This window comes from Anolis carolinensis, unplaced genomic scaffold, assembly GCF_035594765.1.
Source record: "Anolis carolinensis isolate JA03-04 unplaced genomic scaffold, rAnoCar3.1.pri scaffold_24, whole genome shotgun sequence".
In the NCBI taxonomy this organism is placed as follows: domain Eukaryota; kingdom Metazoa; phylum Chordata; class Lepidosauria; order Squamata; family Dactyloidae; genus Anolis; species Anolis carolinensis.
The window spans coordinates 996,328-1,020,387 of record NW_026943833.1 but is presented as its reverse complement, the minus strand read 5'-3'; the positions used below and the strand labels follow the sequence as shown (position 1 = coordinate 1,020,387).

General features: G+C 46.2%; 1 protein-coding gene across 4 annotated transcripts in view; it reads right to left on the bottom strand.

Moving 5' to 3' along the window:
• ube3b (ubiquitin protein ligase E3B) overlaps positions 1-24,060 on the bottom strand; it is an 81,656-nt gene that overhangs the window by 45,212 nt on the left and 12,384 nt on the right. For all 4 annotated transcript variants that reach the window (XM_062966552.1, XM_062966553.1, XM_062966554.1 and 1 more), the window contains 8 exons: positions 23,194-23,298; positions 21,453-21,549; positions 14,934-15,102; positions 14,716-14,821; positions 11,971-12,091; positions 11,598-11,775; positions 3,303-3,472; positions 171-338 (listed from right to left, as the gene is read on the bottom strand). In XM_062966552.1, coding sequence (XP_062822622.1) covers positions 171-338; positions 3,303-3,472; positions 11,598-11,775; positions 11,971-12,091; positions 14,716-14,821; positions 14,934-15,102; positions 21,453-21,549; positions 23,194-23,298 — 1,114 coding nt within the window. The remainder of the gene's footprint in view (positions 1-170; positions 339-3,302; positions 3,473-11,597; positions 11,776-11,970; positions 12,092-14,715; positions 14,822-14,933; positions 15,103-21,452; positions 21,550-23,193; positions 23,299-24,060) is intronic.

Genomic DNA, 24,060 nt, shown 5'->3' with positions numbered 1-24,060 from the left:
AGTGAAACCAAAGCATCGTGGTGAACTCAGAGTGAAACCAAAGCATCGTGGTGAACTCAAAGTGAAACCAAAGCATCGTGGTGAACTCAAAGTGAAACCGACATATAGCGAACCCCACTCCAATAATAATAATAATAATAATAATAATAATAATAATGAGGAGAACTCACCGGTCAGGATCTGGAGTCGGATCTGGGTGAGGGTGGTGAGGGCCATCTGGTAGAGGACGCAGATGCTGCAGACCTTCTGGACTTCGGCCGAGTCCACCCGCTTCCCGCCCACGGGCTTCAGGATGTGGCGGACGGAGGCCGACTTCTGGAAGGCCCGCTTGAAGAGGTCTGCAGATGGGGAGAAACATGGCCGCCCTAGGCATCTCCCATCATCCCCAAACATGGGTCTCCAGATGAACCTCCCATCATCCCTTAAGTCAACATGGGTCTCCAGATACATCTCCCATCATCCTTCGGGTCAACATGGGTCTCCAGATGTACCTCCCATCATCCTTCAGGCCAACATGGGTCTCCAGGTGCATCTCCCATCATCCCTGAAGTCAACATGGGTCTACAGAGATGTTTCCCATGATCCTTCAACCATTATGGTTGCCATACACATCTCCCATCATCTCTCAAACATAAACATGGCTCTCCAGATGCATCTCCCATCATCCCTCAAGTCAACATGGGTCTCGAGATGCATCTATCTTCATCCCTCAACCCATATAATTGCCATATACATTTCCCATCATTCCTTAAGTCAACAGGGGTCTCCAGATGTATCTCCCATCATCCCTCAGGTCAACATGGGTCTCCAGAGATGTTTCAGATGATCCCCCAACCAATATGGCCGTCATACACATCTCCCATCATCCCTCAAACATAAACATGGATCTCCAGATGCATCTCCCATCATCCCTCAAGTCAACATGGGTCTCCAGAGAGGTTTTCCATGATCCCCCAACCAATATGTCCACCATAGACATCTCCCATCATCCCTCAAACATAAACATGGATCTCCAGATGCATCTCCCATCATCCCTCAAGTCAACATGGGTCTCCAGAGACATTTCCCATGATCCGTCAACCCATATATTTGCCATATACATTTCCCATCATTCCTCAAGTCATCATGGGTCTTCAGAGATGTTTCAGATGATCCACCAACCCATATGGTCACTATACACATCTCCCATCATCCCTCAAACGTAAACATGGATCTCCAGATGCATCTCCCATCATCTCTCAAGTCAACATGGGTCTCCAGAGAGGTTTCAGATGATTCCCCAACCAATATGGCCACCATACACATCTCCCATCATCCCTCAAAGATAAACATGGAGCTCCAGATGCTTCTCCCATCATCCTTCAAGTCAACATGGGTCTCCAGAGAGGTTTCCCATGATCCCCCAACCCATATGGTTGCCATATACATCTCCCATCATTCCTCAAGTCAACATGGGTCTCCAGATGCATCTCCCATGATCCTCCAGCCAATATGGTCGCCATACACATCTCCCATCATCTCTCAAACATATAGATCTCCAGATGCTTCTCCCATCATTCCTCAAGTCAACATGGGTCTACAGAGACGTTTCAGATGATCCCCCAACCCATATGGTCACCATACACATCTCCCATCATCACTCAAACATAAACATGGGTCTCCAGATGCATCTCCTATCATCCCTCAAGTCAACATGGGTCTCCAGAGATGTTTCAGATAATCCCCCAACCAATATGGCCATCATACACATCTCCCATCATCCCTCAAGTCAACAGGAGTCTCCAGATGTATCTCCCATCATACCTCAGGTCAACATGTCTCCAGAGACATCTCTCATGATATCTCAATCAATATAATTGCCATATTTCCTATTATCCCCAAACCAATATGGTCACCATACACATCTCCCATCATCCCTCAAACATAAACATGGGTCTCCAGATGCATCTCCCATCATCCCTTAAGTCAATATGGTTCTCCAGATGCATCTCCCATCATCCCTTAAGTCAACATGGGTCTCCAGATGCATCTCCCTTCATTCCTCAGGTCAACAAGTCTCCAAAGAAATCTCCCATCATCCCTCAGGTCAACATGGGTCTCCACAGACATTTCCCATGATTCCCCAACCAATATGGTACCATATACATCCCTCAACATAGGTATCCAAATGCATCTTCTATCATCCCTTAAGTCAACATGGGTCTCCAGGTCCATGTCCCATCATCCCTCAGGTCAACAAGGCTCCAGAGACATCCTCCAAGATCTCCTAACCATACATCTCCCATCATCCCTCAGTCAACAAGTCTCCAGATGCATCTCCCATGATTCCTCAAGTCAACATGGGTCTCCAGAGACATTTCCCATGATTCCCCAACCAATATGGCTGCCATGAACATCTCCCATCAGCCCTCAATTGTAAACATGGGTCTCCAGATGCATCTCCCATCATCCGTCAAGTCTACATGGCTCTCTGGATGCATCTCCCATGATTCCTCAAGTCAACATGGGTCTCCAGATGCATCTCCCATCATCCCTTAAGTCAACATGGGTCTCCAGAGAAATCTCCCATCCTCCCTCAGGTCAATATGGGTCTCCACAGTCATTTCCCATGATTACCCAACCAATATGGTACCATATACAACTCCCTACATCCCTCAACACAGGTCTCCAAATGCATCTCCCATCATCCCTTAAGTCAACATGGGTCTCCAAATGCATCTCCCATCATCCCTTAAGTCAACATGGGTCTCCAGATGCATCTCCCATAATCCCTTAAGTCAAAATGGGTCTCCAAATACATCTCCCACCATCTCTTAAGTCAACATGGGTCTCCAGGTCCATTTCCCATCATCCCTCAGGTCAACAAGCCTCCAGAGACATCCTCCAAGATCTCCTAACCATACATCTCCCATCACCCCTCAGTCAACAAGTCTCCAGATGCATTCTCCCATGATTCCTCAAGTCAACATGGGTCTCCAGAGACATCTCCCATTATTTGCCAACGAATATGGTCGCCATAGACATCTCCCATCATCCCTCAAATGTAAACATGGGTCTCCAGAGACATATCCCATGATGCCCCAGCCAATATGGCTGCCATGAACATCTCCCATCATTCCTGAAATGTAAACATGGGTCTCCAGAGACATATCCCATGATTCCCCAACCAATATGGCTGCCATGAACATCTCCCATCAGCCCTCAATTGTAAACATGGGTCTCCAGATGCATCTCCCATGATCCCCCATTCACACTGGAGATTATGGGGGCCAGAGTCCACCCCTAATGGTTCCCATACTGACTTTTCATGGGGAGGCTGTTCTGCGGGGAAGCGGCCTGGGCTTGCGTTCGGGCGCCATCTTGGTTTTCCTGGAGTTTCTTGCTGAGGACGTCGCTGAAGAGGATGCGGATCAGGTGGACGCCCCAAAGGTGCTGCAACTGCTTCGTTAGGAGGGGCATCGACTCATTCAACCTGAAGACAACAATAACAGATGGAGAGAATCTGGGACTCATGCAAATTACTTAACAGCTTCCTGTCAAGTTCGGATTGGAGATACTGAACAAAATCAGGAACTTGTGCAAATTACTCGACAGCTTCCTATTGAGTCTTGGTTGGAGACACTGAATCAATCAGGAACTTGTGCAAATTACTTAGTAGCTTCCTGTTGTGTTTGGTTTGGAGATACCGAATGAATAAGTTATTCATGAAAATTACTTAATAGCTTCCTGTTGAGTTTAAAGTGCAGATACTGAACGAATCAGGGACAAACAAATCAGGAACTTGGGCAAATTACTCAACAGCTTTTTGTTGAGTTTGGATGGGAGATACTGAATGAATCGGGGCCTAACGAATTGGGGACTCGTGCAAATTACTTAATAGCTTCCTGTCAGGATTAGAGTGCAGATACTTTACAATTGGAGATACAGAATAAATTAGGGAGGCGTTCAAATTACTTAATAGCTTCCTGTCGGGATTTGAGTGCAGATACTTTATGACTGGAGATACAGAATAGATCAAGGACTTGTGCAAATAACTTAATAGCTTCCTGTGAGGATTGGAGATACTGATTCAGGGGCTCGTGCGAATCAGTTAGTAGCTTCCCATTGCATGATGAATGAATCGGGGACTCGTGCAAATTACTTAATTGCTTCCTGTCTGGATTTGAGCGCAGATACAGAATGACCGGAGATACAGAATAAATCAGGGACTCGTGCAAATTACTTAATAGCTTCCTTTCCAGATTTGGATTGGAGATACTGAATCAGGGGCTTGTGCAAATCAGTTAGTGTGATGAACCATGGGCCTTGTAGTCCTGCTCAGGACATTGTAATCCCTGATGAAGATGAAAACTTGGGTTTTTTACCTTCCCAGTCTGAACTGGATTCCTCTCAGCCAGATCCTTCCCAGGCAGATCTGGAAACCTTGCACCTGCAAGAAAGTTGTGCCCCAGAAGTATGTCAAACAACCCCAGAGCCTACTTCTCCCGTGTTCTTGCGCCGGGAGTTTTGTAAACAACAGAGAAGTTTGGATTCAGCTTCGCGCAGGAGTGCGAGGATAGCAGCTAAGAATGTTGCCAATTAACATTGGTTCTCGTGAGAATCTTTAAGGAGTTTAACATCTGGTCTCAGAGTTTAGCTTTCGTTTCTGATTCCCAGAGAACCGCTTTGGAGAGAAAGTTGGACTCTATATAGGTGTTTTGCCCGCGTAGCAACTTCGCGGAGTCAATTCGTCAGCCTACGGAGCGAGTTGTGTCTGGACAGCGCGCTCCGATTCAAGCCTCGCTTCAGCTCAAGCCTTGCCTTGCTATCCAGCCTTCGCCTTGCTTCCCAGCCTTTGTTTACCTACGGACTTTGCCTTGTTTCCCAGGACTAATCCTTGCCTTGTTTCACGGATTTTACCAAGTTATTCCACGGACCTTGTTCTTGTTCTTAGTTACCTTGTTCCGCGTTCAAGCCTTGTTTCAAGTATCAAGTTATTTCCTAGCCACGCTCAAGTTTTATGGACTAAGGACCTTGTCATCTCCCCTCACTTTGCTTGGCAAAGTGAGTGTTTCGGTTATTGGATTACAACTTTGGACCTTAATATTTCTTATTGGACATTGCTTTTTTGGACTAATTCTGACCTTTCCTGAAGGGTCTAATTCTGGACTATTTTCTATACTTGTTTTTATTAACTTTATATATTCCTTCAATAAAGATATTAGTTAGATTCTGGCCTCTGTGTATGGTTATTGGTGCCTCTGCCGCCTGGGTCGTGACAGTTTGACTCCGCCACCCATAAGCACCAACTAACCGAGGCCAGGATGTCTACCGGAGCCGCGCCGGCTGGACAGCCGCTCAGCTACACCATCAGCAAGGACGAAGTGGACCGCATCCGTGACAGACTCAACGCGCAGGATGGAGAAATAAAAGGGTTGAGGGAGCGCGGAGTTCGCCTCCCGGCCATGGCGTTGCCTACCAAGTTTTCTGGAGAAGCTGCTAAGGTTCATGTTTTCCGCCGCCAATGTCAAGCTTATCTAGAGGCCCGTGATGCCGAGTTTCCCCAAGAAGACATCAAGGTGGCGTGGGTCTACAGTCTTCTAGACGGACCAGCGGCTAGCTGGGCGACGGCCCTGTTTGATCAAGCCTCCCCCCACCTAAGTTCAGCACAACGCTTCTTGGATCACCTTAAGGAGACCTGGGGAATCGAGGACAATTTGGAGGCAGCCGGTCACAAACTCCGGCGCCTCCTTCAAGGAGACAGACCCATGTCTCAGTACATAGCCGAGTTCCGCGTGCTGGCCCACAACACCGGCTGGAACGATGTAGCCCTCAGAGGACAATTTCGGGAGGGTCTCAACATTGAAATGCTGGAAGAAATCTCCAAGGTGGAACCTCCCCAGACCCTCGAGGCACTCATTGATCAATGTTTACGGGCTGAAGTCATGATTGCCAACAGGAAACAATGGGTTCGAGGCCAGGGCGGTAGAGCCGGGGCAAAACCCCCCGCTCCCGCCAGTGTTCAGCCACGTCCGGTGTGGAGACCCCCGCCGCCAACCCCATACCCCAGAGGAGGCGAGGAGGTGCCGATGCAGTTGGGCAATGTGCGTCCCAGACTAGATGCCGCCGAGAAGGCCCGTCGTCAACGCTTGAACCTCTGCTGGTACTGCGGGAACGGGGGCCACTTCGCCAGAGAGTGCCCAGCCAAAGGGAAGCCTGCCGCCCGTCTTGCGGCGGCGTCCTCCACGGAGTCGAAGGCGTCTGAGCCGACTGGCACACAGCCGGCGGGGGAAGCCAACGACCGGGTGTAGAGAGGCTCGCCAACCCGGTCAAAAAATCCATCCAAGAGCCGCCAACCGGGGTCCTGTTCCTTCTCGTGGTCACATTATGGTCAGCAAAAAGGGGACCCGTCATGATCCACGCCATGATAGACTCTGGAGCTACCAACAATTTCATCGATAGAGAGTATGCCGACTCTCTGGGATTACAATATCATGATTTCAAGAATGCCCGTGTGGTGCAAGCCATAGACGGCCGTCCCCTCAAGACGGGCCCCGTAAGCCAGTGGTCGGAACCCACCAGGATGTGGATAAGGGAACATATGGAAGAGATTTCCTTCTTTGTTACCGAGGTTCCCCATTTCCCTGTGATTTTGGGAATTCCATGGCTGACACTCCACGACCCTAACATCTCCTGGTCCAACAGAGAACTGCAGTTTGCTTCACCGTACTGCCAAAACCATTGCCTCGTAGCCAAGGTATGCCATGCCACAGACTCCGAGCCCATCATCACCTTGCCAAAGAAGTACTCCGAGTATTGGGATGTATTCAATGAGAAAGAAGCCGAAAAATTACCCCCACATAGACCTTATGACTGTGCCATTGACTTGGTGGAGGGGGCCCCGATCCCGCGAGGGCATCTCTACTCCCTGACTGAACCAGAGCAAGAAGCTCTCAGGGAATTCTTAGAGACAAACCTTCGCAAGGGGTTCATCAGACCCTCTCAATCCCCAGCCGCCTCCCCAGTGATGTTTGTGAAGAAGAAGTCAGGGGAATTACGCTTGGTGGTGGACTACAGAGCATTGAACAATATCACCAAGCGGAACAGCTATCCCCTGCCCTTAATCTCGGATCTACTGGACCGACTTCGAGGAGCCAAGGTCTACACCAAGCTGGATCTTCGGGGGGCTTATAATCTAGTTCGCATCAGAGAAGGGGACGAGTGGAAGACCGCCTTCCAGACTAAATTCGGATTATTCGAGTCCCGAGTTATGAATTTCGGTTTATGCGGAGCTCCCGCAACGTTCCAGCATTTTGTCAACGATATTTTTCAGGACTATCTAGACAGATTCTTGATAATCTACCTGGACGATTTTTTGGTGTTTTCCAGATCACAATCAGAACATGAGAACCACGTCAAAATGGTGTTGCAACGACTGCGGGATCATGGACTTTATGCCAAGCTAGAAAAATGCGCTTTTGATCTACAAGAGGTAGATTTCCTTGGCTACCGCATCTCGCCTCTAGGGCTTTCCATGGATCCAGCCAAAGTTTCAGCAGTGTTGGAATGGCGGGCGCCAACTAACAAGAAAGAGGTGCAGCGTTTCTTGGGGTTCGCGAACTACTACCGCAAGTTCATTCCAGATTTTGCCCGCTGGTCCGACCCCATCACTAGCTGCATCCGTGGAAAGCAGCCTTTCCGCTGGACTGATCAAGCAGAGAAAGGGTTCCAGCAACTGAAGAAACTATTCACCTCCCAGCCAATTCTACAGCACCCAAATCCTGGAACCCCTTTTGTGGTGCAAGCGGACGCCTCGGATGTGGCAATTGGGGCTGTACTCTTACAACCGGTGGGAGATCACCTCCACCCCTGTGCCTTTTATTCTCGTCAACTAACCACACCAGAGAGGAATTACACCATTTGGGAAAAAGAACTACTGGCCATAAAGGCAGCTTTTGAAACTTGGAGACATTGGCTAGAAGGGGCCAAATTCCCCATTGAAGTCCACACTGATCATCGTAATCTAGAACATCTAAGAACTGCCCGCAAATTAAATCAGAGGCAGCAACGTTGGGCTTTATTCTTTGAACGTTTCAACTTCCAGATCCATTATGTGACCCCAGCTCAAACCAAGCAAGCAGACGCCCTGTCACGTAAACCGGAATACGCTGCAGGACGCAAGGAGACCTTTGAATCCCAACTGCTACAACCTGAGAACTTTGCCACGCTCACAGTGGGGAACACCAAATCCAGTCCCATTGGTTCAACTTCCCCTACTCCAGGACCCATCTGTGCTCAAGAAATCAGGGCTAGTCAGCAAGCAGATGCCTGGGCGCAGGACCAACTTCGCCAAGGTCTGCATTTTCCCTTTTCGCTTAAAGATGGGCTGCTCTGCTATAGAAATCATGTTTATATCCCACCCGGACCGGGCAGGGAAAAAGCGCTTCGTCTGTGTCATGACTGCAAACCAGCAGGACACTTCGGACTATTTAAAACCATGCATTTGATCCTAAGAGAATTTTGGTGGCCCAAGATCCGCAAGGATGTGGAAAAATATGTCAACACCTGCCCAGTATGCCAGCGCTCCAAGATACGAAGGGAGAAGCCCTCAGGGCTTTTGCACCCCCTTCCTACCCCATCTCGCCCATGGGAAATAATTTCCGCGGATTTCATCACTGACCTACCACCTTCCTGTGGATTCACCACGATCTTAGTGGTGGTGGACCTATTCACCAAGTTAGCCCATTTCATTCCCTGCGAAGGCCTCCCCACGGCCAAAGAAACTGCGGATCTATTTCTTCAGCATGTTTTCAGACTACATGGATTGCCCAAGAGTTTAGTCACAGACCGTGGATCTCAATTCACCTCTCGTTTTTGGAAGGCACTACAAAAACTACTGGGCATAGACTCTCGCTTATCTTCAGCTCATCATCCCCAAACAGATGGGCAAACGGAGCGCACCAATGCCACTTTGGAGCAGTATCTTCGCTGTTATGTAAACTACCAACAGGACAATTGGGCTTCTCTGTTACCACTGTCTGAGTTTGCCTACAATAATGGAGTTCAAGCTTCTACAAAAGAAACGCCGTTCTTTGCAAACTACGGTTTCCATCCACGTTTCTTTCCCCCTGTCATTGAAACTTCAGAAGTTCCCGCAGCAGAGGATTGGCTGCAGGAACTCACAGCGGTGCAACAACTTTTGCTCCAGCAACTGGACCAAGCCAAGGAGGACTATAAACGCCACGCTGACAAACACCGCCAGCCGGGCCCCGAAATCAAGGTAGGAGATCGGGTTTTTCTGTCCACTCGCTTTCTGCCCTCCCACCGCCCATGCCGGAAGTTAGATGCCCGCTTCATTGGCCCCTATCCAGTGGTGGCGCAATTAAACCCCGTGACTTTCAAACTCCAACTTCCGCGTTCAATGCGCATTCACCCAGTGTTTCACCGTTCCCTGCTCCTTCCGGCGGATGGTGTGCGTCCTGATACAGACCAACCGGCCCCCCCTCCTGTTTTGATGAATGGGGAGGAGGAGTTCGAGGTTGAGGACATTTTGGATTCTCGCTTTCATCGCCGCCGCCTACAATATCTCATTGACTGGGTGGGTTTTGGGCCTGAGGAACGCTCTTGGGAAGACGCCTCCACAGTCCATGCTCCTGATCTAACCCGTCGCTTCCATCTGACCTATCCCACCAAACCGCGACCTCGCGCCTCGGGGAGAGGACCCCAGTTTGGGAGGGGCCCTGAGGAGGGGGATAGTGTGATGAACCATGGGCCTTGTAGTCCTGCTCAGGACATTGTAATCCCTGATGAAGATGAAAACTTGGGTTTTTTACCTTCCCAGTCTGAACTGGATTCCTCTCAGCCAGATCCTTCCCAGGCAGATCTGGAAACCTTGCACCTGCAAGAAAGTTGTGCCCCAGAAGTATGTCAAACAACCCCAGAGCCTACTTCTCCCGTGTTCTTGCGCCGGGAGTTTTGTAAACAACAGAGAAGTTTGGATTCAGCTTCGCGCAGGAGTGCGAGGATAGCAGCTAAGAATGTTGCCAATTAACATTGGTTCTCGTGAGAATCTTTAAGGAGTTTAACATCTGGTCTCAGAGTTTAGCTTTCGTTTCTGATTCCCAGAGAACCGCTTTGGTGAGAAAGTTGGACTCTATATAGGTGTTTTGCCCGCGTAGCAACTTCGCGGAGTCAATTCGTCAGCCTACGGAGCGAGTTGTGTCTGGACAGCGCGCTCCGATTCAAGCCTCGCTTCAGCTCAAGCCTTGCCTTGCTATCCAGCCTTCGCCTTGCTTCCCAGCCTTTGTTTACCTACGGACTTTGCCTTGTTTCCCAGGACTAATCCTTGCCTTGTTTCACGGATTTTACCAAGTTATTCCACGGACCTTGTTCTTGTTCTTAGTTACCTTGTTCCGCGTTCAAGCCTTGTTTCAAGTATCAAGTTATTTCCTAGCCACGCTCAAGTTTTATGGACTAAGGACCTTGTCATCTCCCCTCACTTTGCTTGGCAAAGTGAGTGTTTCGGTTATTGGATTACAACTTTGGACCTTAATATTTCTTATTGGACATTGCTTTTTTGGACTAATTCTGACCTTTCCTGAAGGGTCTAATTCTGGACTATTTTCTATACTTGTTTTTATTAACTTTATATATTCCTTCAATAAAGATATTAGTTAGATTCTGGCCTCTGTGTATGGTTATTGGTGCCTCTGCCGCCTGGGTCGTGACAGTTAGTAGCTTCCAATTGCATGGCAAATGAATCGGGGACTCGTGCAAATTACTTAATCACTTCCTGTCTGGATTTGAGCGTAGATACCGAATGACCGGAGTTACAGAATAAATCTGGGACCCATGCAAATTACTTAATACCTTTTTGTTGAGTTTGGATTGGAGATACCGAACGAATCAGGGGCGAATGAATCAGGAACTCATGCAAATTACTTAATAACTTCCTGTCTAGTTTGGATTGGAGATACTGAACGAATCAGGGGCAAATGAATCAGGGACTTGTGCAAATTATTAAACAGCTTCCTGTTGAGTTTGGATTGGAGATACTGATCAAATCAGGGACAAATGAATTGGGGACTCATGAAAATTACTAAACAGCTTCCTGTTGAGTTTGGATTGGAGATACTGAACAAATCAGGGGCAGACAAATTAAGGACTCATGCAAATTACTTAATGACTTCCTGCCTGGATTTGAGCGCAGATACTGAATGACCGAAGATAAAGAATAAATCGGGGACTCATGCAAATGACTGAATAGCTTCCTGTCTGGATTTGGATTGGAGATCCTGAACGAGGGGCTCGTACAAATCAGTTAGTAGCTTCTCATTGCATGACGAACGATTCGGCGACTCGTGCAAATGACTGAATAGCTTCCTGTCAGGATTTGGATTGGAGATCCTGAATCAGGGGCTCGTGCAAATTACTTAATAACTTCCTGTCTGCATTTGAGTGCCGATACCGAATGACCGGAGATACAGAATAAATCAGGGACTCGTGCAAATGACTGAATAGCTTCCTGACAGGATTTGGATTGCAGATCCTGAACGAGGGGCTCGTGCAAATCAGTTAGAAGCTTGGCGAGCGAACGGAGGCCTTCCTGCTGCTCTTACCCATAATCCACGGGCTGTGAGAACCACCCCAGGACGGGGTGCCAGTGGGTGAGGTTGGACTTCTTCTGGGAGACGTACTTCTGGCAGTAGCAGAGCATCCAGGTCAGGACCCGCACCACGTGGGCCGCCTCCTCCTCCAGGACACGGTCGTTCAGGGAGGACAGGAAGATCAGGTTGCCTGGGCGGAAAGAAAAGAACTCCAACATTCAGGAATAATCATCATCATCATAATAATAATAATAATTTGAACGAGGGGCTCGTGCAAATCAGTTAGTAGCTTCCCACTGCACGACGAACGAATTGGGGACTCGTGCAAATTACTTAAAAGCTTCCTGTCAGGATTATTATTATTATGATTTGGGGATCATAATACCCATGAGGCAGAGCGTGTGGCTTCCTTCCAAGCAGACGCAGACGTCCCGGCACTGCTCTTCGCGGCTCAAGAAGAGGATGAACTTCCGCAAAAGGTCGTGGGACTCGATGACTGACAGGCGCTGAAAGAGGAAAAATAATACGATTCATTCCGATAATATATATTAGTATTATTAATATCGCTACCTAGGGGTTGATGAAAGCAATGACATACTATTTTAAATTATTATGATTATATTGAATTATTATATTGTATATTATTATAATACATTATTATTATTATTATTATAATATCGCTACCTAGTGCTTGATGCAAGCAATGACATCCTATTTTAAATTATTATGATTACATTGCATTATTATATTGTATATTATTATTATATTACATTATTATTATTATTATTATTATTATTATTATTATTATTATTATTATTATTATTACATCGCTACCTAGTGCTTGATGCAAGCAATGACATCCTATTTTAAATTATTCTGATTATACTGCATTATTATATTGTATATTATATTACATTATTATTATTATTATTATTATTACATCGCTACCTAGTGCTTGATGCAAGCAATGACATCCTATTTTAAATTATTATGATTACATTGCATTATTATATTGTATATTATTATATTACATTATTATTATTATTATTATTATTATTATTATTATTACATCGCCACCTAGTGCTTGATGCAAGCAATGACATCCTATTTTAAATTATTATGATTACATTGCATTATTATATTGTATATTGTTATATTACATTATTATTAGTATTATTATTACATTGCCACCTAGTGCTTGATGCAAGCAATGACATCCTATTTTAAATTATTCTGATTATACTGCATTATTATATTGTATATTATATTACATTATTATTATTATTATTATTATAACATCGCCACCTAGTGCTTGATGCAAGCAATGACATCCTATTTTAAATTATTATGATTACATTGCATTATTATATTCTATATTATTATTATTATTATTATTATTATTATTATTATTATTATTATTATAACATTGCCACCTAGTGCTTGATGCAAGCAATGACATCCTATTTTAAATTATTATGATTACATTGCATTATTATATTGTATATTATTATATTACATTATTATTATTATTATTATTATTATTATTATTATTATTATTATAACATTGCCACCTAGTGCTTGATGCAAGCAATGACATCCTATTTTAAATTATTTTGATTATACTGCATTATTATATTGTATATTATATTACATTATTATTATTATTATTAGTATTATTATAACATTGCCACCTAGTGCTTGATGCAAGCAATGACATCCTATTTTAAATTATTATGATTACATTGCATTATTATATTGTATATTATTATTATATTACATTATTATTATTATTATTATTATATTAAATATATATTTTTATTATAAATTATATATCATTGTTTTATGTTCTTCCTATCGCCACCTAGTGGTCAATGCGAGCAACAGTATCTATTATTACTGTTTATATCGCCACCTAAGGGTTAATGCAAGCAATGACATCTTAATTTGAATTATTATTATTATATTAAATATATTTTCTTCTATTATAAATTATATATCATTGTTTTATGTTCCTCCTATCGCCACCTAGTGGTCAATGCGAGCAACAGTATCTATTATTCCTGTTTATATCGCCACCTAAGGGTTAATGCAAGCAATGACATCTTAATTTGAATTATTATTATTATATTAAATATATTTTCTTCTATTATAAATTATATATCATTGTTTTATGTTCTTCCTATCGCCACCTAGTGGTCAATGCGAGCAACAGTATCTATTATTCCTGTTTATATCCCACCTAAGGGTTAATGCAAGCAATGACATCTTAATTTGAATTATTATTATTATATTAAATATATTTTCTTCTATTATAAATTATATATCATTGTTTTATGTTCTTCCTATCGCCACCTAGTGGTCAATGCGAGCAACAGTATCTATTATTACTGTTTATATCGCCACCTAAGGGTTAATGCAAGCAATGACATCTTAATTTGAATTATTATTATTATATTAAATATATTTTCTTCTATTATAAATTATATATCATTGTTTTATGTTCTTCCTATCGCCACCTAGTGGTCAATGCGAGCAACAGTATCTATTATTACTATTTATATCGCCACCTAAGGGTTAATGCAAGCAATGACATCTTAATTTGAATTATTATTATTATATTAAATATATTTTCTTCTATTATAAATTATATATCATTGTTTTATGTTATTCCTATCGCCACCTAGTGGTCAATGCGAGCAACAGTATCTATTATTACTATTTATATCGCCACCTAAGGGTTAATGCAAGCAATGACATCTTAATTTGAATTATTATTATTATATTAAATATATTTTCTTCTATTATAAATTATATATCATTGTTTTATGTTCTTCCTATCGCCACCTAATGGTCAATGTGAGCAACAGTATCTATTATTACTGTTTATATCGCCACCTAAGGGTTAATGCAAGCAATGACATCTTAATTTGAATTATTATTATTATATTAAATATATTTTCTTCTATTATAAATTATATATCATTGTTTTATGTTCTTCCTATCGCCACCTAGTGGTCAATGCGAGCAACAGTATCTATTATTACTGTTTATATCGCCACCTAGTGGTTAATGCAAGTAATGACGACTATTATTATTATTATTATTATTATTAAAATTCTGAGAGACCCACCTCGGGGGTGAGGGTGGCGACGTGGGTGGCGATGGCCGGCACCGACAGGATGTGGATCAGGAAGCAGCGGAGGAGGTTGTCCGAGAACTGGGCCGCCACCACCGGCCTGGAGGAGGAGAACGAGGAGGAGGGCAAGAAGCATAGGGAGACAGTGATATGGGCTCATACCCCACTCGATCCCTCCCGCCAGAGGTCCCTCCGTCCCGCCCTCGTCATACCGCAGGGCGAGGGAGAAGGCGGCGGTGAGGCTGCCCTTGGAGAAGGAGGGCCGTGAGCGGGCCAGGCCGGCGGTCAGCAGGATCTGCAGGACCGAGTAGAAGCCCTTCTGGTTGAGGTGGCCCATCACGTTGGCACAGATGTGGGACATGGCCGGGCGCAGGGCCTCCCCTGAAGACGGACAGGCGGGAGGATAGACAGACAGACACAGATTGAGACACCATAACCTTTAGGTAGAGTCCATAAGTCATATTCCTGTACTGAAGTCCAAAACAGCAACATGCATCCACCTCTACTGAGGTGTAAAACAGACTGACTACATAATAGAGTCCTGCGCCTGAACATGCCCAGTGCAGTCGCATGTCTATAATTCCTCCCAAAACATAGAGGTACAGTCAAACTGGCAAACAGAATACAGGTTAGCAAGTATATACATTAACTGGGATGGGCGGAGTTACGAGCTCTGAGGCAGGGCTGAGCATCTATCCCTGTCCTGGACACAGGGGGCGGGGCTAGAGGAAGGGGCGGGGCCTCTATACCCCAGCGCCGTGTTCTAACAAGCACCTCACAGGAGGTATACAGAAGCTCCTGGAAAGAGCCCACAGCCCCGCCCTTTAGTCCTAAAAGGTCTCTCAGGAGAAATATAGAGGCTCAGCCCTGTCTCAGGCTCTTGGGAAGAGGCCCCGCCCCCACCTCAGCTCCGCCCTTTAGTCCTAAAAGGCCTCTCAGGAGAAATATAGAGGCTCAGCCCTGTCTCAGGCTCTTGGAATAGGCCCCGCCCCCACCCCAGCTCCGCCCTTTAGTCCTAAAAGGCCTCTCAGGAGAAATATAGAGGCTCAGCCCTGTCTCAGGCTCTTGGAATAGGCCCCGCCCCCTTCCCTAGCCCCGCCCTTTAGTCCTAAAAGGTCTCTCAGGAGAAATATAGAGGCTCAGCCCTGTCTCAGGCTCTTGGGAAGAGGCCCCGCCCCCACCTCAGCTCCGCCCTTTAGTCCTAAAAGGCCTCTCAGGAGAAATATAGAGGCTCAGCCCTGTCTCAGGCTCTTGGAATAGGCCCCGCCCCCACCCCAGCTCCGCCCTTTAGTCCTAAAAGGCCTCTCAGGAGAAATATAGAGGCTCAGCCCTGTCTCAGGCTCTTGGAAGAGGCCCCGCCCCCACCTCAGCTCCGCCCTTTAGTCCTAAAAGGCCTCTCAGGAGAAATATAGAGGCTCAGCCCTGTCTCAGGCTCTTGGAATAGGCCCCGCCCCCACCCCAGCTCCGCCCTTTAGTCCTAAAAGGCCTCTCAGGAGAAATATAGAGGCTCAGCCCTGTCTCAGGCTCTTGGGAAGAGGCCCCGCCCCCACCTCAGCTCCGCCCTTTAGTCCTAAAAGGCCTCTCAGGAGAAATATAGAGGCTCAGCCCTGTCTCAGGCTCTTGGAATAGGCCCCGCCCCCACCCCAGCTCCGCCCTTTAGTCCTAAAAGGCCTCTCAGGAGAAATATAGAGGCTCAGCCCTGTCTCAGGCTCTTGGGAAGAGGCCCCGCCCCCACCTCAGCTCCGCCCTTTAGTCCTAAAAGGCCTCTCAGGAGAAATATAGAGGCTCAGCCCTGTCTCAGGCTCTTGGAATAGGCCCCGCCCCCACCCCAGCTCCGCCCTTTAGTCCTAAAAGGCCTCTCAGGAGAAATATAGAGGCTCAGCCCTGTCTCAGGCTCTTGGGAAGAGGCCCCGCCCCCACCTCAGCTCCGCCCTTTAGTCCTAAAAGGCCTCTCAGGAGAAATATAGAGGCTCAGCCCTGTCTCAGGCTCTTGGAATAGGCCCCGCCCCCACCCCAGCTCCGCCCTTTAGTCCTAAAAGGCCTCTCAGGAGAAATATAGAGGCTCAGCCCTGTCTCAGGCTCTTGGAATAGGCCCCGCCCCCTTCCCTAGCCCCGCCCTTTAGTCCTAAAAAGCCTCTCAGGAGAAATATACAGGCTCAGCCCTGTCTCAGGCTCTTGGAATAGGCCCCGCCCCCTTCCCTAGCCCCGCCCTTTAGTCCTAAAAGGCCTCTCAGGAGAAATATAGAGGCTCAGCCCTGTCTCAGGCTCTTGGAATAGGCCCCGCCCCCTTCCCTATCCCCACCCTTTAGTCCTAAAAGGCCTCTCAGGAGAAATATAGAGGCTCAGCCCTGTCTCAGGCTCTTGGAATAGGCCCCGCCCCCACCTCAGCTCCGCCCTTTAGTCCTAAAAGGCCTCTCAGGAGAAATATAGAGGCTCAGCCCTGTCTCAGGCTCTTGGAATAGGCCCCGCCCCCTTCCCTAGCCCCACCCTTTAGTCCTAAAAGGCCTCTCAGGAGAAATATAGAGGCTCAGCCCTGTCTCAGGCTCTTGGAATAGGCCCCGCCCCCTTCCCTATCCCCACCCTTTAGTCCTAAAAGGCCTCTCAGGAGAAATATAGAGGCTCAGCCCTGTCTCAGGCTCTTGGAATAGGCCCCGCCCCCTTCCCTATCCCCACCCTTTAGTCCTAAAAGGCCTCTCAGGAGAAATATAGAGGCTCAGCCCTGTCTCAGGCTCTTGGGAAGAAGCCCCGCCCCCACTCCAGCCCCGCCCTTTAGTCTTAAAAAGCCTCTCAGGAGAAATATAGAGGCTCAGCCCTGTCTCAGGCTCTTGGAATAGGCCCCGCCCCCTTCCCTAGCCCCGCCCTTTAGTCCTAAAAGGCCTCTCAGGAGAAATATAGAGGCTCAGCCCTGTCTCAGGCTCTTGGAATAGGCCCCGCCCCCTTCCCTAGCCCCGCCCTTTAGTCCTAAAAAGCCTCTCAGGAGAAATATAGAGGCTCAGCCCTGTCTCAGGCTCTTGGAATAGGCCCCGCCCCCTTCCCTAGCCCCGCCCTTTAGTCCTAAAAGGCCTCTCAGGAGAAATATAGAGGCTCAGCCGTGTCTCAGGCTCTTGGAATAGGCCCCGCCCCCTTCCCTAGCCCCACCCTTTAGTCCTAAAAAGCCTCTCAGGAGAAATATAGAGGCTCAGCCCTGTCTCAGGTTCTTGGAATAGGCCCCGCCCCCTTCCTTAGCCCCGCCCTCAGTGTCCCAACAAGCACCTCAGGAGAGGTATAGAGGCTCAGCCCTATCTCAGGCTCTTGGGAAGAAGCCCCGCCCCCACCCCAGCCCCGCCCTTTAGTCTTAAAAAGCCTCTCAGGAGAAATATAGAGGCTCAGCCCTGTCTCAGGCTCTTGGGAAGAGATCCCGCCCCCACCCCAGCTCCGCCCTTTAGTCCTAAAAGGCCTCTCAGGAGAAATATAGAGGCTCAGCCCTGTCTCAGGCTCTTGGAACAGGCCCCGCCCCCTTCCCTATCCCCGCCCTTTAGTCCTAAAAAGCCTCTCAGGAGAAATATAGAGGCTCAGCCCTGTCTCAGGCTCTTGGAAGAGGCCCCGCCCCCTTCCCTAGCCCCGCCCTTTAGTCCTAAAAGGCCTCTCAGGAGAAATATAGAGGCTCAGCCCTGTCTCAGGCTCTTGGAATAGGCCCCGCCCCCACCTCAGCTCCGCCCTTTAGTCCTAAAAGGCCTCTCAGGAGAAATATAGAGGCTCAGCCCTGTCTCAGGCTCTTGGAATAGGCCCCGCCCCCTTCCCTAGCCCCACCCTTTAGTCCTAAAAGGCCTCTCAGGAGAAATATAGAGGCTCAGCCCTGTCTCAGGCTCTTGGAATAGGCCCCGCCCCCTTCCCTATCCCCACCCTTTAGTCCTAAAAGGCCTCTCAGGAGAAATATAGAGGCTCAGCCCTGTCTCAGGCTCTTGGAATAGGCCCCGCCCCCTTCCCTATCCCCACCCTTTAGTCCTAAAAGGCCTCTCAGGAGAAATATAGAGGCTCAGCCCTGTCTCAGGCTCTTGGGAAGAAGCCCCGCCCCCACTCCAGCCCCGCCCTTTAGTCTTAAAAAGCCTCTCAGGAGAAATATAGAGGCTCAGCCCTGTCTCAGGCTCTTGGAATAGGCCCCGCCCCCTTCCCTAGCCCCGCCCTTTAGTCCTAAAAGGCCTCTCAGGAGAAATATAGAGGCTCAGCCCTGTCTCAGGCTCTTGGAATAGGCCCCGCCCCCTTCCCTAGCCCCGCCCTTTAGTCCTAAAAAGCCTCTCAGGAGAAATATAGAGGCTCAGCCCTGTCTCAGGCTCTTGGAATAGGCCCCGCCCCCTTCCCTAGCCCCGCCCTTTAGTCCTAAAAGGCCTCTCAGGAGAAATATAGAGGCTCAGCCCTGTCTCAGGCTCTTGGAATAGGCCCCGCCCCCTTCCCTAGCCCCACCCTTTAGTCCTAAAAAGCCTCTCAGGAGAAATATAGAGGCTCAGCCCTGTCTCAGGTTCTTGGAATAGGCCCCGCCCCCTTCCTTAGCCCCGCCCTCAGTGTCCCAACAAGCACCTCAGGAGAGGTATAGAGGCTCAGCCCTATCTCAGGCTCTTGGGAAGAAGCCCCGCCCCCACCCCAGCCCCGCCCTTTAGTCTTAAAAAGCCTCTCAGGAGAAATATAGAGGCTCAGCCCTGTCTCAGGCTCTTGGGAAGAGATCCCGCCCCCACCCCAGCTCCGCCCTTTAGTCCTAAAAGGCCTCTCAGGAGAAATATAGAGGCTCAGCCCTGTCTCAGGCTCTTGGAACAGGCCCCGCCCCCTTCCCTATCCCCGCCCTTTAGTCCTAAAAAGCCTCTCAGGAGAAATATAGAGGCTCAGCCCTGTCTCAGGCTCTTGGAAGAGGCCCCGCCCCCTTCCCTAGCCCCGCCCTTTAGTCCTAAAAGGCCTCTCAGGAGAAATATAGAGGCTCAGCCCTGTCTCAGGCTCTTGGAATAGGCCCCGCCCCCACCTCAGCTCCGCCCTTTAGTCCTAAAAGGCCTCTCAGGAGAAATATAGAGGCTCAGCCCTGTCTCAGGCTCTTGGAATAGGCCCCGCCCCCTTCCCTAGCCCCACCCTTTAGTCCTAAAAGGCCTCTCAGGAGAAATATAGAGGCTCAGCCCTGTCTCAGGCTCTTGGAATAGGCCCCGCCCCCTTCCCTATCCCCACCCTTTAGTCCTAAAAGGCCTCTCAGGAGAAATATAGAGGCTCAGCCCTGTCTCAGGCTCTTGGAATAGGCCCCGCCCCCTTCCCTATCCCCACCCTTTAGTCCTAAAAGGCCTCTCAGGAGAAATATAGAGGCTCAGCCCTGTCTCAGGCTCTTGGGAAGAAGCCCCGCCCCCACTCCAGCCCCGCCCTTTAGTCTTAAAAAGCCTCTCAGGAGAAATATAGAGGCTCAGCCCTGTCTCAGGCTCTTGGAATAGGCCCCGCCCCCTTCCCTAGCCCCGCCCTTTAGTCCTAAAAGGCCTCTCAGGAGAAATATAGAGGCTCAGCCCTGTCTCAGGCTCTTGGAATAGGCCCCGCCCCCTTCCCTAGCCCCGCCCTTTAGTCCTAAAAAGCCTCTCAGGAGAAATATAGAGGCTCAGCCCTGTCTCAGGCTCTTGGAATAGGCCCCGCCCCCTTCCCTAGCCCCGCCCTTTAGTCCTAAAAGGCCTCTCAGGAGAAATATAGAGGCTCAGCCCTGTCTCAGGCTCTTGGAATAGGCCCCGCCCCCTTCCCTAGCCCCACCCTTTAGTCCTAAAAAGCCTCTCAGGAGAAATATAGAGGCTCAGCCCTGTCTCAGGTTCTTGGAATAGGCCCCGCCCCCTTCCTTAGCCCCGCCCTCAGTGTCCCAACAAGCACCTCAGGAGAGGTATAGAGGCTCAGCCCTATCTCAGGCTCTTGGGAAGAAGCCCCGCCCCCACCCCAGCCCCGCCCTTTAGTCTTAAAAAGCCTCTCAGGAGAAATATAGAGGCTCAGCCCTGTCTCAGGCTCTTGGGAAGAGATCCCGCCCCCACCCCAGCTCCGCCCTTTAGTCCTAAAAGGCCTCTCAGGAGAAATATAGAGGCTCAGCCCTGTCTCAGGCTCTTGGAACAGGCCCCGCCCCCTTCCCTATCCCCGCCCTTTAGTCCTAAAAAGCCTCTCAGGAGAAATATAGAGGCTCAGCCCTGTCTCAGGCTCTTGGAAGAGGCCCCGCCCCCTTCCCTAGCCCCGCCCTCGGTGTCCCAACAAGCACCTCAGGAGAGGTATAGAGGCTCAGCCCTGTCTCAGGCTCTTGGAATAGGCCCCGCCCCCTTACTTAGCCCCGCCCTCTGTGTCCCAACAAGCACCTCAGGAGAGGTATAGAGGCTCAGCCCTATCTCAGGCTCTTGGGAAGAAGCCACGCCCCCTCCTCTAGCTCCGCCTCCTGTGTGTCTAACAGGCTCCTCAGGTGCTCAGCCCTGTCTCCGGCACTTGGGAAGAGGCCCCGCCCCTCCCCTGGCCCCGCCCCCATGTCCTAATAGATGGATCACCTAATACATTAAAACCACAATAATACAATATAGTACAACAATAAAATAATTAAATGATGGACTAAAAAATTAATAGACTAATGAATTGATAAATAGTTAGACCTAAGAGACGCCTATTTTCATGCAACTCTTTGGGGTCAACGTCCTGCGAATTGCACTGGAGGACCCAAGGAAATGCCTAGAAGGGCCTCTTTTCTACCTAGATAAGCAAACAAAGAGGCCGACCTTTTCCGCGCAGGATCTTCCAGGTCGAGGGGTCGGTAAAGGTCACCAGCATCGTGAGGTGGAGGTTGACCAGCTTGGAGTCTTGCAAGATGTCCGGCTTCATTTTCGGGGGGGGAAATTAAAAATATATTTAATATTATATCCCTATATCTTATCAATATTGTTATTTTATGATTATATTTCATTGTATCGCACAGTGTAATAAATCTAATCTTATCAATACTGTTATTTCATTATTACATTTCATTATATCTCACAATATAATATGTTAATTTAATAATATATAATAGTATAAAATAATATAACATGTAATATAATAATATAATAATATAGTAATACCTTAATTTAATAATATATAATATAATAGTATAAAACAATATAACATGTAATATAATAATATTAAATAATATAATAATATCTTAATTTAATTATATATAATAGGATAAAATAATATAACATGTAACATAATAACATGTAACATAATATAACATGTAACATAATATATTATTATAATATAATAATATAATAACAAATAATATAATAATATCTTAATTTAATTATATATAATATTAGTATAATATAATATAACATGTAACATAAAAATGTAATAATATAATAATAACATAATAATAATATCTTTAATTATATACAATAGTATAAAATAATATAACATGTAATAGAATAATAATATAATGTAATGTAATAATAATAACAATAAATATAATAATATCTTTAATTATATATAATATAATAGTATAATATAAAATATAATATGATAATAATATAATAATATAATATCTTAATTTAATTATATATAATAGTATAAAATAATATAACATGTAATAGAATAATAATATAATATAATGTAATAATAATAATAATAACAATAAATATAATAATAATATCTTAATTTAATTATATATAATATAATTAATATAAAATATAATATGATAATAATATAATAATATAATATCTTAATTTAATTATATATAATAGTATAAAATAATATAACATGTAATAGAATAATAATATAATATAATGTAATAATAATAATAACAATAAATATAATAATAATATCTTAATTTAATTATATATAATATAATTAATATAAAATATAATATGATAATAATATAATAATATAATATAATATCTTAATTTAATTATATATACAGTAGAGTCTCACTAATCCAAGCCTCGCTTATCCAACGTTCTGGATTATCCAACGCATTTTTGTAGTCAATGTTTTCAATATATCATGATATTTTGGTGCTAAATTCGTAAATACAGTAATTACATCATAACATTACTCTGTATTGAACTACTTTTTCTGTCAAATTTGTTGTCTAACATGATGTTTTGGTGCTTAATTTGTAAAATCATAACCTAATTTGATGTTTAATAGGCTTTTCCTTAATCTGTCCTTATTATCCAAGATATTCGATTATCCAAGCTTCTGCCGGCCCGTTTAGCTTGGATAAGTGAGACTCTACTGTAATAGTATAAAATAATATAACATGTAATATAATAATAATAGAATAATAGAATAATAATATCTTAATTTATTTATATAATAGTATAAAATAGTATAACATGTAATATAATAATATAATATAATAATAAATAATAATATAGTACAATGATATAATAATAATAATAATATTTATAAAAGAAAGGAAGAAGCTTCAGAGTTGTTGGGAGGGTTGACCATAGAGAAGCCAGGCAGGAAGTGGCCGGAGTGTACCTTGAGGACTTTCAGGAAGTGGCAGCAGAGCCAGAGGACGTCCTTGAGCTGCTTGATCCAGAGGAGCGTCAGGTCCTTCGAGAGCGCCAGGGACACGTAACACACCTGCAAGGAACAACATTATATTAATATTAATAATCTATATATATAAAAGAGTGATGGCATCGCGGCACCGAGCAAAACGGCTGGGGTTTTAAGGCCCCGTGGAGGTTTTGGACGGGATTTTTTATTGTATCAACCTAAAGGCGTGGATGATGGGTTGTGTTGTCCAATTTCAAGGTTTGGGGGCCCATAGTTTAGTTGTTTTGCCACGAGAGAGCCGGAGCCCGAACCTCCCCCCCCCAAGATCCACCTCCGCCTCCCGCCAGGCCGGAGGGAAGCCGCAAGGACCAAGGGTTCGTTTCTTTTAACTCTTTTCTTTTGGAGATAAACGCCTCAAGGCCAGGAAGCACTCTGGCCCCAAGGAGGGAGGCCCCCAGGCCGCAATGTTTGGGTTTAGGTTATTTTTAGATGGAGGCCTCTCAATTCCAGACAGGAAACCAACAGGGCCAGCTAACACCTCCCAACAAAGGATTCCCCCAGGCAGGAAGCAACAATATCATCTCTACAATCAGGACATTACAGAAAGAACAACACTCTGGAAACGGGAATTCCAGACAGGAAACCAACAGGGCCAGCTAACACCTCCCAACAAAGGATTCCCCCAGGCAGGAAGCAACAATATCATCTCTACAATCAGGACATTACAGAAAGAACAACACTCTGGAAACGGGAATTCCAGACAGGAAACCAACAGGGCCAGCTAACACCTCCCAACAAAGGATTCCCCCAGGCAGGACGCAACAATATCATCTCTACAATCAGGAC